This window comes from Cynocephalus volans, chromosome 12, assembly GCF_027409185.1.
Source record: "Cynocephalus volans isolate mCynVol1 chromosome 12, mCynVol1.pri, whole genome shotgun sequence".
Classification (NCBI taxonomy): Eukaryota; Metazoa; Chordata; class Mammalia; order Dermoptera; family Cynocephalidae; genus Cynocephalus; species Cynocephalus volans.
The window spans coordinates 53,207,355-53,226,708 of NC_084471.1; the positions used below are offsets into that span (position 1 = coordinate 53,207,355).

The window sequence follows — 19,354 nt, forward strand, 5'->3', positions numbered from 1 at the left end:
ATAGGAAAGATGAAGACTGGTGGGGAATAATTGATAGATTCTGCTCCTGCAGCTTAACTACCACCTTGAAGGTTAAAACAAAAAAAGATTTGAAGCTCTAGCACGATAGAGAACATGGCAGAGGCATATAAAGAAAAATTAACATAAAAATATTAAAGATAAAGAAACAGAATATCCTAAGAAAAGCAAGAGCTGCCTACTAAAACTTTAGTCTGTCTTACTTGGAACTGCATATTTACAGTGAACTAATAATTACATTATTGCTTATGAACAAACCAGTAGAATGAATTATTTTAACTTCTCAAGACACTGATATAGTAACTATTTAGCATTCTAAATCCTCTCCAGGCAAACAGATCAAGAATAATATCAGAAACAGATCAGGAGTTAAATTGTAGTTAGAAAAGGGGAGAAAAATAAGGTAGGACATTAAAATTTTATTCTGAAATTATCTCTGGCCACAACAATAAAATTTAACAAATATTCACTAAACAGTCTTACTCCTGTCATCAGCTGTACAATACATACAGTATCATAGAACTGGCCACTAGGATTAAAATCCACTAGAACATATCTTATGTTAAGTGGCGACAGCAGCATCTCACAGAAATTTTTACATACATATATACACAGTCCACATTCAACCATTTTCACATATTTTCAGTACACACAGTTGCAGCATATTACAGTCACGTGTCTAAGTTGTTGCTCGATAAAAACCCAAGCCACTGCCTAGACATAACTGTAGCAGTTGAGCTGAGTATAATTACAATTAACTTTATATATGTCCATAGCAGAGAGATGTACAAGCCCCTAAGAAATGAAGAGTTCACAAATACTTTTTTTTTTTTAATGCTACCACAGCATTATGTTGGGCAATATTAAAACCTTTACCAACCAAATCAGTTTTTTTTAAAAAGTCTTCTGCTTACCAGAAATATTTTTGATGAAAAAAATTACAAAAATGAATGCTCTCTTTAAAATAATTCACACTTTTATTTTAAGATTCCAATATGGCCCAATGCTACTGATGCCTAAAGTGTTTCCTAACATTCTGATGGAGTCATTTAACATGACTCCAAACCACCCATTAAGTTTAAAAGTGGCTTAAGTGCCTTGCACCCAAATTGTAAAAATCCCTGGCCATTCTTACTAGAGCCAGGCACATATAAAAGGAATGCACTTTGGTTCATACCAAATGCCCTGGGATTAATCACACTATAAAATTAAATGGTTTGAGGTAAATTTTTACAAATACAGTTAATTTTTGTCTAGTGTTAACATAACAAAAGAAATATCATTTAAAAATCAGTCTGGTGTTAAGATACAATGAAGACCACCTTTAACCCCTTAAACATAGGAATTCCCTGTGTAACTAACTGATGGTTACCTTTTCCAGTGCCTGATGATGATTCATGCCTTATGGTTTCTATATTAAGGCCTGTAACTAGATATTTAAGACAGATGTATCTTTGCAGAGGTGGGTTCCATCCTTACTGCCTAGTATTCAAAGAGTTAAAGAGGCAAAAAAAATGTATGCCCTACAACATGGCATTGAGAACAAAAGGCACATTGTTAACACTAAGAGCACGATTTCTCCTCTACTGTTAATCTACACTGTCTTGCATCACTCTGTTGTTCCACTGTTGTAGCAATACACTTAAGTGGTAATGAACACTCTGGTGGTGCAAGAAACAGGGCCCAATGAAACTGCAACCAAAGACAAGACAACACTGTGCTATTCCTAAATCTGAAAACAGCTTAGACATCCCTAGACAGTGGTAACCTGTGAGACCAAGGACTGTTTCCAAGCCAACTCCTAGGAGCCTATCAGAGCCCTTCAATTTTTTATGTTTTAAAATCATGAAGATGCAACACTTTTCTTTTTTTGACATTATAATCAAGCTAGGATTTTTAAAAAGCAGCTCTATCACTAAATGTGGAAATGTGACAGCTCTTGTGAATAAAGGAAATTTCACTACATTTGGGGGAAAAAAAAAAAAGCCACACAGCACTGCACATTATAGTTTGGCTTAGAAGTTTCCGGTTGCATCTATGACTAGAAATAATCACAAATCTCCTGTCACAAATGCATTGCTGACATCTTAAGAACCAGTTTTCCGTGGTGGGGGAAAGACAAGCAGTACTGTAAATTCAGAAATTTTCATATGTATAATCATTTTATAGGGAAATTAATAATGGTAGCCTCAGGTTCCTATATTTAAACCCAAATGTAAAAATGAGAATGGAAATGGAAGAGGAGCATTATAAGGGAAAAATAGGCTTTATATGCTTTTATTTATTTTAATGAGCTAAAGAAGCTAACCATTATTAAGAGGCTTGTTCAACAAAGCCACCAAACCAAGTCTTACACTTCTTATGCCTTTAAGCCAAGATCTTAATAAATACACAAATTTTTAAATCCTATATTCCACTGATTGGGGGTATCATCAAATAAGCATCATATAAAACGCACCTTAATACCATATTATTGCACTCTCACGGATTACACAGAAATGTGTACAATATGCTAAAGAATTTGAGTAGGGGTCAGAAGCTATAATTTCTAAATAAAGAAGTACAAATTAATTTTTCAGTGACACCCTTAAATAGAAAAGCAAATATCAATATCGCTATCTTACTAATAAGCTAATCTTATTACTGTTTTTTGGCAAATATCTGAAATATTTCCTGAGCATTTTTTCCACCATCAAACAACAAAGCCTCAACATAAGTAAACTGTTTTGTTCGAAACTACTTTTTTTTTTTTTTAAAGTAAGAGAAACTGTAGGATTAATATTAAAAGAACATAACCGGAAACTTTCTTGGCCTCACTGGGGACCATGCTTTAAGTACTTGTAAATCAATTTACAGGCAATACAATAATATCTGTGCATATAAAAGATTATTTATTCTAATTTGTACTACCCAAAACCTATTGTCCAAACAGGCAGAATCTTTCTATATTAAATTGCACATACTAAAAAAATTTCTCCACGTGCCTTGAAATTGATATATATCACTGCTCATACACTAGTGATAAAATACTGAAATTTTCACTGTGAAAATAATTATTATTCAGAGAAGAAAATATTCTTTTACCTAACTCTCAGTTACTTTTCCAGATAAAGTGTCATTCCCACAAAAACAATCAGTGCAATCCAAAAGAAAGTGAAATAAAATAGAGGAATGCCATTTCTGTGGTTTTTCTAATGATACAAAGAAGTCAAACCATTTAACTTGAGGTTGAACTTTTCCTCCTTTAAATGTGTTGTTAAAATTGGCCTTACTGAACAATGACAGTGACTTCTCATAAAGAGGATTTTCAACCCTTTTTCTTTTTAAAGAAAGTCGATACTTTCCCAGGCTAAGAGAACCATACAGTGGCACCTGAAAAGTGTGAACTCACTCTAATCTGCTAAATCTTCTTTGGAACTATGGAAATCCCCATCTTAAGTAGCTAGGCTGCTGTTCTTTTTTAAATTGGGGTATGAAACGATGGTCATAATCACAGCTGAAATGTCTCTTTTCTGTATTAACAGTCTGGGATATACAGTTGGAAGAGGAAGACAAACTAAATGCAAGCAACAGATGTGTGGTAAAAGAGGAACAGAGAGGAGGAAAGCAAAAGGAAGGGAGAAACAGTTTGTGGAATACGTTTCTAAATTTAGGTGCAAAATCAATTCTGTGACATGAGGCTTCTTTTCAAAACAACTCGCCGATCATATTAGAAAATCTGGAGGAACACACGTTTCCGTTTCCATTTATCCACTAAAAGCTGCTTTACCAGCTTTTAGAATGTCAGAATGCTAACGGGGCAATTTAAGCCTTAGGGAATCTTATTTTGCACTTGCTTGAGCACTTCTTCAGGGGGGAAAAAAAATCTTGAAGGTGTGGTTTTTCTTAGAATTTTTCCTCCTGAACATTCTCCTCCCACCACCACCACACAGACTAATTTATGGAAAATGGAAGCAGGACGTGCTATCCCTGTGCATGAACCTGGAGTATGGAGAGAGAAGGAAGGCCTTCAGGGGCCACCACCCTGGGGAGAATATAATATGAACCATAAAAACAAAGTGAACGTCTTTGACACCAATCTGTAAATGTGCAGCAGTCATGAAGTTATCAATGGCCTGCCACTGATGTTATTACTCTGCCACACTAAATACAGTAAGGCTCATCGTACTTTTAGAACACAAAAACAGTTTCAGAAAGTATAAAAACTTAAAGCATTGTCCCCATGTATTTTATAAAAACAAAATGAACAACTTCCTTACAATAAAATTAAGTGCTGAAAAGATACAAATCAGTCGAGTTATTGAGCAAATAAAAACAGGTCTGAGCTACTTCTTTTCAACCCAATAAGGCTCAGCAATGACGTATCTTTCAGATTACCAGCATCAGGGGACTCAAGCTCAGCTAACAAGTTTTGGCAACACTGTCCTCTGCTGAATATTCCCATTGGCATCTGTCATTTGTGCCAAATTAGTCCTCAGTTTGGAAGCTGAGCTGGAAGGTGGAGGTAACTTGGAAATCGACGTGATAGCACCGGTGCTCTCAGTTATCCTTTTCGCTGACGTCTTCTCCCCAGTCGGAGGCTTTGGCAACCGCCGCCTCAGCCAGGGATGCCGCAAAGCCTGGCCAGGGGCCATGCGAACTGCAGGATCCCACTCCAAACACTGTTTTAAGAAGTCAAGGAAAAGGGGATCATCACACCCCTTCAGTGCATTTCCCCACTCTCTGCTCTCTGGTGGGCCCCTCAGTTTCCCCCTCCGGGAACGGCCTCCATTGAGGACCACAGAGCCATCTGAGAGAGTCGTAACATTGCAATAACGGGGATAACCCTTGGAGCTCACAAAATTTTTGGCTCGTTTGGATGCATCCAGCAGTTTCTGGGAGGGCATGCCCAGAAGTTCAATCATACATGCCAGTTGGTCCCCTTCATCTTCCCCAGGCAAGAGTGGGTAACCTGTCAGGAGCTCTGCTAAAATGCAGCCCAGGCTCCACATATCAATGGGCATGCCGTACCTGGCCCCAAGGATCACTTCTGGAGCCCGGTAAAAACGTGACTGAATGTACGTGTAGACACGCTGATGCTCGTAACAACTGGAGCCAAAATCAATCACTTTAATACCGCTTCTACCCTGCTGCTTTAACAAAATGTTCTCGGGCTTAAGGTCACAGTGAATTATTCTGTTTTTGTGCAAAGCATCCAAGCACTGCAGAATCGAGTGGGCAAACTTGCGAACCAAAGGCAGGCTGAAGCCCTGAAATTTATTCTTCTTGATGAGCTCATAAAGGTTCATGCTCAGCAGCTCAAACGTCATGCAGATGTGGTTGCGGAAGGTGAAATTCTCCAGCATGTGGATGACGTTCATGGTGTTGTCCTTGTCCTGCTTCCGCAGGTGTTCCAGAATTCGGATCTCCTCCGCCGCCTGCCGATGGAAGCGCTTCTCATTCCGCACCATCTTCAGGGCCACGTGCTGGTGGACTTTGTGATCATAGGCCTTGACCACCTGCCCAAAGCTCCCCTTTCCAATGACCTTGAGGACCTCGTACCTGTAAGCCACGTGATCGTGGGGCACCTGCACATATGATCCCTGGTCATCATCATAGCCACCGTTGTTGGGCCCACCTGTCATGCCCTGGCGCTTCTTTGCATTTGGACCCAAGAAATAGATTTCAGGGTAGCTGAAAATCTCATGGTGTTCAAAGGCTGTTAATTTTTGCATGTATTGCTTCATTGCTTGTTCAGGTGTCATGGGGGTGGCTTTCACCTTTCCCATGCCTTCCATGGACTTCAGAGAGGTGGAGCTCCCCTGCCGTCTATGGATGCTCTCCAGCTGCCGCTCTGGCACCACCGGTAAGCCTGTTTTGCCCACTGTTGTAAGCCCATTTGGTTGTGTTGTGAGCACTGTCCGCTTGTTACTGTTATCCTCAAACAGCTGCTGAACCTGGATCTGTCCATGGCTGTGGCTGCCAACATGCAGGTGATCATTCATTGTGTGCTTACTGCCACCAATCTGGAATTCAGACAAGAAACATAAACAGAACATAAGAGTCTGTTCAAATGCGATATTTTATGTCAGCCCCTATCGCCCACCCCCCACCTTTAAAATTCCAATTTGGCTTGAATTCACAGCTTGAATTCACAGCCAAAATCAGGTTGACTAAATGAAAGAAAGAAACCTCATGGACACACTGGCAGGGGGAGTGGATATGATGCTGACAAGCTCTCACAAAATAAAGGAAAAGAGATCAGTGGTCTGGATAAAGCTATAAAACATGAGATCCTGAGAAAAGGACCCCATAAATGACATGCCTAGTAGACAAGCAGTTTGCTAAACATGTTCAGGGCGCCTGAGTAAGTTCCTCATGGAGGCAGAGACCCTATCTTTCTTGTTCATCATACTATACCTAACATTTAGTCCAGGGCCTGGTTCATCATAGGTCTTCCACTCAATCCATACTTGACATAAAAATGGAATAAACCAGAGAAAAAGCATGAGCACATAAGACTCTACACTGGCTCCCCCACCCCCCGATCACAGCACTGCTCACACTTCATTTGGTACTTTATTTCAGGCACCCATGCCACCCGTGAACATTCCTATTCAAACAAAACTGATGGTGTAAACCCAGGGGCCCCCAGCCTTCTATTGAGAATCTACTTAAGATTGTTTTCAAGCACTATCATTGTTAAGAGGTAGGGGTGGGAGAGGACCAGCAGCCAGGATCCCCTACCATTTAGGAATTCTTGCCAGTCTCAGACAACCACAAATCTTAAAGCAGACTGTTAGGTGATTTTTATATGAAACCTTAAAGTTCAATTTGTCATATACAATCCACCTCATTCATTCAACTAGTATTAGCAGATATCTAACCACAGAAATGGCAGAGTCCCTGCCCTCTGGGAGTTTACAATCAACTGCCCTCTGGGAGTTTACAATCAACTAGCTGAAGTCCTCTGCTATCAGCATTTTTTTCTCATATCCCCTTCTAAACCCTACCTTTTGGGCTTTATATATTACTAAAAGAGTAGACGTACTCTGTATATGTAACACAGTAATTCGAGAAATGGTTTGTGAACCACCTGGGTTATAAAAAAGTAATTCCAAGTCCTTCTCACTAGACCAAGACTTTCATTTTCTTTAACCGACATGTGACACACACAATGACTGCCCGCAGAGTGAGCTTTCTCTTTGCTCGCCTCTAAAGCAAAGCAGAAGGTAGTACTTGGGCCTGAGTATGACACCACAGATTCAGGGATTATATTTCTCAGAGAGATTTTTAGAAGACTTCCAGTTGAGCTCTTTTGATAAACTCACGGATGATTCTCCATGAGAGGCAACCTTATATTCTACAGGTTATTTATCTTCGTTCTATGCCAAAGACAGGGCAGTCCATAACAATGAATTAGGAAAGTTTGGGGCATATATAAAAGTGGTACAGGCTTGTCCATTGCTTTTCTTCCCAAGCCTTGCTCTCTATATCCCTTCCTCTCGACTATGGGTCTTTAAAATACTGGGGAATAAAAGGACCTAAAATTGGAAATACCTCTCTCCTTCAGAACCACACTCTTCAGGGCAAGGTGGAGATATTTCACAAGAAAAACCTACATTATCCGTATACATGCTATAAAAAGCATGAAGATTCATTAGGGACAGAGTTAAACTTGGGGCTTAAAGATAAAAAGACAGCAAAGTAAAACTTTTTGAGCATCAGAAACTCACTTCCACATTTGCTATAGCAATTTTTACGTTTTGCACAATTTAAAACATAATCACAAATGATTTAGTAACTAAAATGAAAGAGAGTTTGCCAATAAACTGGACCACCTCCTATCTCTCCAATTGCCTTCTCTTGGTCTCTTTTGCAGTATCACCAACTAGTTCACCTACCCTTACGTGGGTTCAAGGTCTCCCCAACGTTCAAGCCTCGATTCTTTGATATCTACCTCCACTCACTCTTCCTGGTTGGTCCTGGCCACAGCCAGGGCTTCAGCTACCACCCAGGGACTGACATCTGCCCATCTTCCCCTCCAGCTCAGACCTACCAAACCTATGTGTCCTGAGCTCAAGGCCCACGTGTCCAACTATTGACCAGCTCCCTTTCCCACAGGTCCCACAAACTTAACTCACGATTTTTCTACCAAAATTGTTTCTTCCTCCCATAATCCTCAATTTTTGATAAAACAAAAGGCTTCACCTCCAGACTGTATACCTGGGAATCCTCAGCACTGTGTACCTCAAAAATATCCTCAAGGTCTCCCTCAGCTTCCCAAATCATCATGAAGCCTCAGTGTTTCTATCTACCCCACGCCCTTCCATCAGTGCGCCTCACTGCTGTTGTCTTTCACTGGGACAACGGAAACAGCTTCACAGCATTCCCCCCTGCTTTTAAGTCTAGAATTCCTCAAATCTCTTCTCCTAGAGATAATGTTTCTATAGTTACCACTTAAAAGTGCCAATCTATGACTGCTCTTGCTTTTGCTTAAGGACTGCAGCTGCACCTATTTCCACAGCCGTTATAAGAACTTACCAGGAAGAACACAAGGATCTAAAATGGTAAGCCTAAGTGATCCGAGCCCTTCCAGTGTCATCTACACTGCTGGTACCCTTCTCTCTGAGAGGAATTAGCTGGATTCCCCAGGAACCATGGAAATGCCATGCTATTTTACACTCCTCTGCTTTTGGTGAGATCATGTTTCATAAGGGTTAGGAGCCCAGGAATGTGCAGTTAAACACACATGAAATGAATCCAGGTCCACCACTTACTAACTGTGTGGCCTTGTGCAATTTATTTAATCTCTCTGAACCTCAGTGTCCTTGTCTGCAAAAAGTATGTAACAAAGCTACCTCATTAGGGCTATTAGGAGTTTTAAATAAGGTAATATGTGTAAAGTGCTTAGAATAGCCTTTGGCAAATGAGATATTATTACTGTCTTTTTCAAATGCTGCTTAGAATCTCCTTCCTTCCCAATTCTAGGTGAAAAACTCCTACTCATTCTTCAATGCCTGGTTGAACTCTCACCTCCTCTGTGAAAACTTTCCCAACCTACTAAACAGCTCCTTCGGTACTTATAGAGCACTGCTATATTGTAACACTTATTTTACTGTAACTATTTAAACATCAGATGCATACACTTGGCTGTAAGCAATTCAGGGGGTGGTGGTGTCTCCTCTTATCTTTGTAAGTCTCTATTAACATAAACCCAGGCATATAGTAAGCATTCAATAAATACCTGTTGAATAGAAAAACACATGTCAATAAATCCCTGTTGCATCTTCTGGAGTCATTCTTGAGAAGAACATTTCATACCTTTATAAGAAAATATGAGGTCAACACCTTGGGAATTGGGATACATCCCTGGTGACCTAAGTCCCAAGGCGTTAGGCTTGGAGTACATTAGCTAAGATTTGGAGGCAAAGGACAGCTGGTTAAAAAGTACCTGTAGCAGACACATCATCTAAATGCTTAAAAGCAGTGCATGGAATCTTAAAAACTTTCCAGATGTTAGAGAGATTCATTTGAGGGGCTTTAGTAAAAGGATTTTGGGTCTCTAGCACTGTAGGTCTCTAAAATCACAATCAAACTCAAAAGCACAATTAACCGATCTATAAAAGGGGCAGGGTGGGGGATGGGACGGGGGGGGGGCGCCTAGAAAAGCCAGAACATTTCCACAGTACATATGCCAGGACCACATTATAAACTCAAGGATATTAGAAACCACTCACTCTCGCTAAGCCTCCTGAAGTCTGAGATTGTGGCTTATTCCTATTTGCAAATGTCTAGCACAGTGTGTGTTACATTTAAAAATATACACTGAATGAATGCAATTGCTAAAATACCTACAATTCATGGGTTAGAGCTGAGAGACTTGAAAACGACTTCTCTGACCATGAAATATTTTAGTTTTTTTTTTTTTTTTTTTTCCTGGCAGCTGGCCAGTACAAGGATCTTAAACTCTTGACCTTGGTGTTACAAGGCTGTGTTCTAACCAACTGAGCTAACTGGCCAACCATTACTTTAGCACTAAAAATTATGAAAGAACAATAGTCTAACCAGTTTGGTGGTTTTAATTTTTTCCAATAATAAAATGACAAACATCAAATATTTCACTGTGCTAGTATTCCCGGGCATTTAAAAACTTCTCCTAAGTCATCTTAGAATTGTGGTGTAGTGTTATGGGAATAGAATTGAGTCCAAAAAGACTGGAATTTTAGCTCCTCCTCAAACATACTAATGGTCCACGTGGCCCTGAGTCAAATGTCTACTTTTTCTTTTCCAAAATATTGCTATTTTTTTAAAATGTAAATTTTAATTCTTCTTTAATTCCAATTATTTTTTAAGGATAAAACTGGTAACTGGAGAGAACTTTACACATTAAAACAAGTTACGAAGGTGATACATATTAGTATTTTGAAATTTAAAATATATATTAATATCTCTATACAACATTAAAAAAAACTAATAGGAATCAAGACAGTTATTTGGTACACTTTTAAGACAAACAGAAATAAACTAAATGACTAAAGTATAGAATAATATATGCATAGAGATAGAAAATAAAGGGGCAATGAACTAAATAAATTCCAAAGTTCATAATCATATATTTTACCTTCCAACTATGTCATTTAGAAAGGAAAATATGGGCAAGCTCCTCTAATAAGATCATTTTCCTCTTCTCAATGCCCTTTCCCCCCCCAACTCACTCTCAAATAATTCTTCCCAGGTGTAACTGCTCTGAAATTAAAAACTAAAAACTTATAAAAACCTGACAGTCATATGGGAATATGGATCTGCAAAGGTTCTTGCACTTATAATGAAGCTAACACGATTTCCTACAATTAGTGGTGTCAAGCAGTATGTTAAGATAGACTTCGGGTGTGGGCTGCAGCCCTGAGATGAATTGGCTAGGGAATCTTAACCAAATCAGTGAACTTGTCCAAGTCTGTTTCCTCATCTGTAAATGAAAGAATAGGACCAGATATTCTGTAGTCCTTTTAAACTTTCCTTTCCTATGAAGTCTGTAATGTTATAAAAATAAAATCAAAACTAAACAAGAATCAAAACCCAAATTCAACTTTCAAAACCAAGCATCTGATAATTAACAGCATACTGAAGTTTACACTTAAGTTAAAAAAAAGTAAATCAAGCACATGCTACAGCAAAACACAGGCATCCATCATTTGGAGTACTGAGAAGCACATTCACATCTTTCCTTTTCTGGTACATCACAGGCTATTCTTCCAGTGGAGACTTGTTTTCTCTAATTTCATTACCTATTTGAATTGTAAAGAGGCTCAGATCAAGCAAAGCCCATCCTTACATAATTGGAATCCACATACAAACCAAATATTTCTTTTCCAGTTCACACCATGTCATGTGATTACATCAAAACATGGAAAAAAACTGGACGTTATAGTTTTCAAATTGTCAGATGATGCCAAACCAAACAAAAAAATCCAAACTCCTAAAACCAATGGCAGTTCTTAACTAAAACGTCACTGTGACAAGAACATTTACCAGTAATTTACAGAATCATCCATCCTAGGACAGACTCTTCCTACCATTCACAATCCAACACAGACCAGTTAATTTCCATGTAGTCGATTCCCAGCCCCTGGGACTAGACATGACAGGAGAAAGAAAGATGGGGGTGGGGATGAATAACAACAACAAAACGTTTTCCTCTGAAACATGCAAACGCCTTGCCAGGACAACTACAGTCTGGACAACCAATCACAAATTCTCCCCTGATAAACGAGTTTCCTCATGACACGTGACCCCCAGAGTTGCTCGTCTGTAGGCTAGAAATGGCCTTTTCTACAAGAACTCCACATTCACTTGGCAAACAAAACCATATCCCTAGCATCCCTCACACAGAACCATCTCAGGTAGTTCCTCTGGAAGATCTCATTGGAAAAAAGTCCTCAGAAACCATCACCTCCTCCAAGGGCACATCTCCACTAGGCTGGCAGTCACCATTCCTGGGAGCTGATAAAAGGTACTCAGCTGAAGTCGAATCCAGCTGCCAACCTCCGCAGCTACCAGTCCCACGATGGGCTCTCACCTCCCTCTCCGCCCTGAGGGACCACAGCACCTGTCAGGTGCCCTTCCCACCTACAAAGCAAAGCTGGCCCTTTCCTTCTGAATGATGTCCAACTGCAGAATCCTGCAGGGTGGCTTGTTTTGTTTTGACTGCTGCTGTGGCTCTTATTTTTGTTAATGTTAATTACGATTTCTGCTGTGCTCAAACCTGTAGCCCTCATAAAACATGCTTACACACGCGGGGGACAATTGGCGGTGCTCCTGCTGGCTGGAGCCAGGCCTCCCAGGCTCTTTGGGGGATCGATTTTCCGGGCAAGACGGCTTGGCTGTCCCCTAACACATATCTGTTTCTATAAATACCCACTAGCCACGGGGGTGAAGGGGGGGGGATGTTTACCCGGTCAGGGAAGGGAGCTCTGGGAAGCAAGGACGAAGAAAGAGGAAAAAGAGAAGGAAAGCGGCAAGGAGGAAGTTCCGAGGAAGAGGAGCTCAGGGGTGGGCGGGCTCCGGAGGGGAAGTGAGGGGCCCACGCCACGAATCTTCCTTTGTGGCTGCAGCTTTGGGCTCGCCCAAGTTACAGAGGGCGGCGTCGAAGAGAGGCCACTAGCCAGGGGCGTGGAGCCGCTCGCACTTCGACCTCCCTGGGAACCCCACAAGTCCGGTGTTTCGGCCTGGACCCCCTCCCGCCCTCCACCTCCCGGTCCCTGGCCCCCCGAGGCCTGGGTCTCACCGTGTGGGCTGCGGCGGCAGCGTTGCTGGCCCTGAGAGGCGGCAGGGCGATGGGGGAGGGCGGGCCGGTCCCCACTCCGTTCCGGGGGGCCCCTGCGCCGAGCCCCGGGGAAGCCTGAAGCTGGCGAACGGCGCTGTCCCCTCCTCGGCCTGGGCACCACGCGCAAGAGGAGACAAAAGAGGGTCAGGGGGGAGAAAGTCACCCGGACCCCCACCCCCACCCCCGGGCAGCGAACCCGTTCGCCCCGGGGAAGACGGAGGGAGTGACCGGGACAGTAAAAACGGGTGTCCGGGACACGGCTCCCCAGCACGCATCCACGGGCGGGGCTCGTGCAGCTGCAAAGTTAAGTCGGGCCCTGGCGCGCGAGTTCGAGACCCGGCGGGGGAGTTGGGCAGGGCCGAGGAATCGCGGCCCACGTTGCAGGCGGCCAGCGGCCGGGAGGGGGGATGGACCTCCGAGGAGGGCTCAGCGGCGTCGCCAGGCCCCGCCGGGGGAACACTGGACGGCACCCGGCCGAGCCCTCGGCTGGCCGCAGCCGGCCGAGAAGGAAGGCTCCCCTCGGAGGGGCGTGCAACAATGAGCGGAGCCGAGGCGAGGGAGGGCGCGCCGTCCGCCCGGGGCTCCCCCGCGCCGCAGACTTTGTTCGAGGTCCCGCAGGCAGCGGCCGCCCGCGCCACCGGGGCCGGCCCGGGGGCCGGGTGGGGGCCGGCTTGGCGGCCCGGCCCTCCTTACCGGTCGGGTAGGCGGCGGGAGCGGCGGCCGAAGGTTTCCTGGTTAACATGGCCGCTGGAGAGGAAAATGCATTTCAGGGCTGCTGTCGCCGCCGCCGCCGGTCCTGCTGCTACTTCTCGCGGCCGCTGCCGCCGCCGCCTCCTGGTCGCCAAGGCGCGGGTCTCCGGCGCCTCCTCGCCGCCTCGGGTCAGCTACAGCCAGACACACATAGTCCGCTGCATCCCCTCGGCCCGGGCCCGCCGCCGCGAGTCCCCCGCTCTCCTCCTCGCCGCCGCCGCCGTCCTCCTCTTCCTCGGGCGGCCGCAGCACCCCCCGGCCCGTGCACATGCCTCGCCCTCCCCTGCGCGCCGCGGGCCTCCCCGATTCCCTCACATAGGGCGCGGGGAGCGGGCTGCGCCGCGAGAACCGACTTGCTCCGGAGCCTCCTCCCGGGCTCGCGCGCGCGCCCCCGCGCACACTCACACGCGGGTGCCCGCGCGGTGAGGCCCGGGGACAGCCCCGCCCCCTCTTCCCCTGCCGCCGCTGCAAGCCCCGCCCCCGGACTCCCCCAGCCCTGGCCACACGCACTCCCCTACACCCCACCCTCTCCAAGCCACCCCCGGGAGTCCCTCCCCGCCACCCGATTATCTGCATAACCACCCCTCCACTCCCCGGAAAACTCTGCCGCCTCCGCTCTCCTCCGCCTCCCCCTCCGGCCATCTGTACTGCTCCCCCTCGGCTCCCCCACCAGCGACCTTTCCCCCTCCCGGGCCAGTCCAACCCCTGCAACGCCCCTGCATTGCCCTACCGCGCAACCTACCACGGCTTCCCTCCTACCGACAGAGCTGCAGAGACCCCTCCCCTTCGAAGCACGCCCCTCCACACAAATGCATTTTCAGCTTTTTGAACCTAATGGCTGCTCACAAACAATATTGCCCCCCCTTCCCGGTCCCAGTGACTTAACCACCTCTCGCTCCTCGATTTATCATGTAGCTAACTTAGTTGTGCGAGGGTCACCTCGGAGAGTCAAGCCCGGTGGAGTGGCCGCAGCTGAGCCTGGTGACCCTGAGTATGGGCGAAGGAGGGGGCTGCCCTCCCACCTCCACCTCAACCACACACACCGTCCCCAATTTACTGACACCAAGTGACCGCTCTCCAGTCGCTAGGACAAGGGGAGGCAGAGAGGCGCGTGTGGACGGCAGCTGGGGAAGCAGTTGGCTGTGCGTTGCTAGGCAAAAATAAACATCAGAGACACCTCCCATTTCCTTACAACTCCGAGCCTTTCCCCTCCGCGGCCACTGGGAGAGACACACCTTCCTTTCAGCCCTCTGCTGTAAGGCAGACACCTCTAATTCCTCTCATCTCTCGAGACGAATCTCGTTCCCTTTCCCTTCCAAGACACGTGGAGAATTTCCCTACCCTTTTAATTCTCCATCTACAGCCTCTCTTTCCCTTAAAGACCAAAAATTTGCCTTCCCATCTCACACCCGCGCCTCGTCGAGCGTGGCACACTGTGCGCCTTTGTCCGAAGGTCGCAGGTTTTGCCACTTCAACAATTAGGAGCGGGGGAAAGCCAGGCAAATCCCTCCCGGACGATGGAGCAGAAAGTTACGCAGTGCACCTCCTCCGGAGAGGCGCCGGCTTCTGAAATTCTCCTGGGGACTTGGGTCTATTACGTTCTGCCCCGCCCCGTGTATCTCCGGTCCCTAGCTGGACCAAGAGTGCAGGCCCGAACTAGTGCAGACTCCAGTGGGAAGGGAGACACCGCCTTCAGAGTTCCATCGCCTCTGCTGTTTGCAAATTGTCATAGCAACCTCCCACGGAGATCACCCTCAGCTTTATACAAACACCAAAAACTGAGTGTTTCAAGGTACAGTGTGACCCTTTCAGAGTCTTTGGGGCTCCTACAGAGACATCAAGGGTAGGGAGCATTGGCAGAGTAAAATTTTGTCTGGTTATATGTCTCTCCAAAAAAGATCCTCTTGGGACCTTCTAATAAAGTAGAACCTAATAAAATAATCAATCCGATAATAATGTCTTTAGAAGAATCATGACCTGAACTGGCCCCTGCAAGAGATATTTCCCTATGCTTTTCACCAGAGAGTATCACATTCAAACCCACTTGGGGAAACATATTTTAGCGTTCGGAATTAACTAAAAGAAAAGGGCTACTAAGTAGAAGCAACAAAGCTGGAATCTGTTTTCTGACTGCCAGTCTAATTTCCCATTAGACTTTTCTATCATACCACCTTGCACTTTCAAGAAAGCTCACACCTCTTTTCCTTCCTTCCCCTTAAAAAACAGTTATTTTCATTCCATTTTCCTTTTTTTTAATGAGCACTACATATAACTGATGTTCAAATAAAAAATTTGAAACAAAAAATTCAGTTTTAATACAATCTGACACCCCTTTTCACTTCAATTATTCTTCAATACTTGACTGTAAATTGTTATTTCATGAATAAGAAAAATGCTAACTACTGGAAGTCTAATTTGTGACTTCAAGTTAGTAATATTAACTTATACGTTAAACACGAGGAAAAGAAGCACTAACTTTTTTTTCTGATAAAGGAACACAAAGAATCATTAACTTTCATCAAAGAAAGAGGGAGGTACTTGTTTAGGGAACTTAGTATATTGTTTTATGACATAAGTCATAATTTCAATTTATATTTTTTGCTTTAGTGTAAGGAAAATTGGTAATTAACCTATCCTGTTTTGATTATAAACGGTACACCTTTGAAAATTATATTAATTCTTAATAACCTCTAAATTAGTATTAACGGTTTCTTGGATTTCTCTCTTTCTGTTCAATACTGATGACCTCAACCTGAATGAATGTCAAATAGAAAGGTGTACAAATGCACCTGTTGGGCTTTGGGGGAGAGTGAACTGGGTTAATTCTTATTTCCCTCAAACTTTGTTATTATAATGTGTCATTGTTGATTATACTGTATCATTATACTGTACATTTATCTCTATAAAACCTTCCACAAATGTTACCATGTTTAGTCTTTCATAATCCATAACCCGACCAGAGCTGATTGGACTTCAAGTAGTAACTCATGATTGGGATTGGTGCTCTTATAAAAGAGACCACAGAGAGCTAGTCGCTTTTCCCACCATGTGAGGACATAGAAAGCACCATGTATGAACCAGGAAATGGTCCCTCAACAGACTCCAAATCTGCTGGTGTCTTGATTTTGGACTCTCCAGCCTCCAGAACTGTGAGAAATAAATTTCTGCTCTTTATAAAACTCCCAGTTTACGGTATTTGGTTATAGCAGCCTGAATGGACTAAGACATGGGGCTACACAATTAAATAAATCATCTCTGGCTCTGGCCATTGCTACTAAGAAGTTGGCAGTCTAGTAGGGGAGACAAGACATTTGATGATGTGATAGGGGCAGTAAGCAAGGTATATAGGAGGCCCAGTGATGGCACACAGGAGGGAACGGTGAGCTCTGCATAAGTGCTGAATGGCATCAAAGAGGCTGTGCTTCAGAGGAGGTTTTAAAGATGCTTGGGAGTTTGCCCGTCAGACAAGCCAAGCAAGGGCATTCTAGCAGAGAAACAGGATGAGCAGAGGCCCATAGGGTAAGAAAGTGCAGTGTGTTCTGGAAAAAGAGTAAGCATTCAGACTAGAAGGAGGTTGGGGTGGCAGGGGAGGGGTGGTGCTCTTGTCCTCATAGGGTTAGGATTATGGATAGATGAGTCAGATTAGGAATGATCCTAAACTTTATCTGCTGTTAAAATGTGAAAACAAGGTCAAGGGCTTTTGGGGCAATGAGGTAAGTTACTAAGGAACTAACATACCTTGGGTAACATAAACTGTGGGAAAGCTGGGTCTAACTTGCTTTAGGAGAACACCATTAACTGATGGTACGTTCAATGTCTCCATCACCAAGGTTCAGAATCATCTAAAGAACATGAAGACCTTATGGCTTAAAATCCATTAATGCAAACTCCTCAGCTGTAGAGGCATGCGCATCATAACCAAATGGCCACAAGGTATCTCCATTTACTTCTGGAGGGTAGGTCTGTGGCCACTTGTGGAAATCAAGAAGAGATTTCTAACTACTAGAAAATTGGTGTTCCAAAGTGTCTGGGCAGGTTGGTCATATATTGCTCGGGGTTCTTACAGAGCCAGTTTCCTAGTCCTAATGAGAGAAGGTGCATTTGTCCCCTAAGGCAAGCTAGATATTTGGAAAGGCTGGGGAATTAGTCCAAGATTTCTTAGGGACAGTTTATCTGGTTTTTCTCCAACTGCACCCTAAGGGCAGAGTTAATGTTAAAAACCAGTAAGCAGGGAAAAGAGAAAGCTATATCCTGGAGATGGAAGTGCTTTGATAAAAAGCTCATAGACAAAGCCCCTTGGGATCTCTGCTCAAGTTCTACCTTTGATACTAGCAGGACAAATGCCAGCAGACTGATGCCCAGTGTGCCTAGCCACTACAAAGAGATAGGAGTGTCATGACAGCAGCTGGTCCCCAGACCAGTCCTCTGGCAGTAGTGGCCATGCCATCAATACAGCTCATAGAGCAGTTGCCAATGAAATCGGCCTCCAGGAGACAAGTCCATGAAACTGCATTGGGGGCAACCAGCCAGGAATGGGCTGATTCCGGGGCATTGGGAACTATGGTGGACACTACACCTGCTCAGGGATGAACATGTAAAAGTGGTAACAGAAACTCTGAGAGAAACTCTGTACCAGCTATAAGAGAAACAGTGGTACAATTCTGAAAACTAGAGAAGAGTAAGGGGAAAGGGTCCCATGGCAACCCAGGTCCTGAGATCTTTGGTGCCACTCTAACCAAAAGTAACGCCATCTGGTAGCTGGGTAGTGGAGAGTAGGGAGAAATCTGTCCATGAGCACTGTGACAGCTAAACTGCCCATTGCTACTGGTTTGCCTTAGCACAGACGCCATAAAAACGTACTGAATGAAACTAAATTTATTTTAGCTAAGGGGGTGCTGAGGGCAAACATCCACATTCAGACTGTTAGGACTGCTCAATAACAAGGAAAAGGGATTCAACGTGACTGATTCCTTGACTTGTTAATTATGTATATTAATTATTGAGCTCCTACTATGAGTCAGGCACTGCTATGATCTAGGTATTTGGAACAAAGCAGATGAAGTCCTTGCTCCATGGATCTCCTAGTGCAAGGAGAATAACAACTAACAATACATATATATATAGCATGTGCAGTGTGGATAAATACTAGATGGAAAATGAAAAGAGGTAAGAGGATAGGGAGAGATGCGGGATGATACTATTTTACTCGGGGTCATTCGTGAACGCCTCTCTGATTCCAGGGCATCGGGAACTATGGTGGACACTGCTCAGGGATGAACATGTAAAAGGGATAACAGAACTTGAAAGAAGTGAGGAGGATGTGGAAATCTCTGGGCAGAGGGCCAGTAGATGCAAAGACCCTGAGGTGAGAACACGTTTGGGTCACAGCAAAGGAGGGCCGGTGGCTGAGTCAGTAACATGAATAGAAGGAGAAGTCATAGAGATGAGGTCAGAGAGATAGTCAGGTACTGGGCCATGTTAAGGAATTTGGATTTTACTTTGAGCAAGTTGGGAAACTGAGGACTAGGTGCTTAAAAGGGTGGAAGATTACAACAGACTCTTTTTTGACAATTGTCAATGTACAAGTATTTTTTCTTTCTTTCTTTTTTTTTTTTTTTTGTGACCGGTAAGGGGATTGTAACCCTTGGTGTGGTGTCGCCCACAACCGGGCTCAGCCAGTGAGCGCACGGGCCATCCATATATAGGATCCGAACCCCCGGCCTCAGCGCTCCGAGCGCCGCTGCGCTCCCAGCGCCGCACTCACCCGAGTGAGCCACGGGG

The 19,354-nt window shown here is 44.3% G+C and overlaps 1 protein-coding gene across 1 annotated transcript; it reads right to left on the minus strand.

The window, feature by feature from the left end:
* Window positions 1-417: 417 nt before the first annotated feature.
* On the minus strand, window positions 418-13,937 carry DYRK2 (dual specificity tyrosine phosphorylation regulated kinase 2). The gene is made up of 3 exons (XM_063075752.1): window positions 13,517-13,937; window positions 12,785-12,933; window positions 418-6,023 (listed from the first exon to the last, which is right to left on the minus strand). Exons 1-3 carry the CDS (start codon window positions 13,563-13,565, stop codon window positions 4,416-4,418), a joined length of 1,806 nt encoding a protein of 601 aa, XP_062931822.1. The 5' UTR covers window positions 13,566-13,937; the 3' UTR covers window positions 418-4,415.
* Window positions 13,938-19,354: the final 5,417 nt, after the last annotated feature.

Excerpts from the sequence above, each read along its gene's own strand:
- DYRK2 (XM_063075752.1), bottom strand. The coding sequence starts at position 13,565 with ATGTTAACCAGGAAACCTTCGGCCGCCGCTCCCGCCGCCTACCCGACC. Across the intron at positions 12,934-13,516 it reads TCCCGCCGCCTACCCGACCG|GCCGAGGAGGGGACAGCGCC; the intron begins GTAAGGAGGGCC and ends CGTGGTGCCCAG. Across the intron at positions 6,024-12,784 it reads CTGCCGCCGCAGCCCACACG|ATTGGTGGCAGTAAGCACAC; the intron begins GTGAGACCCAGG and ends TCTGAATTCCAG.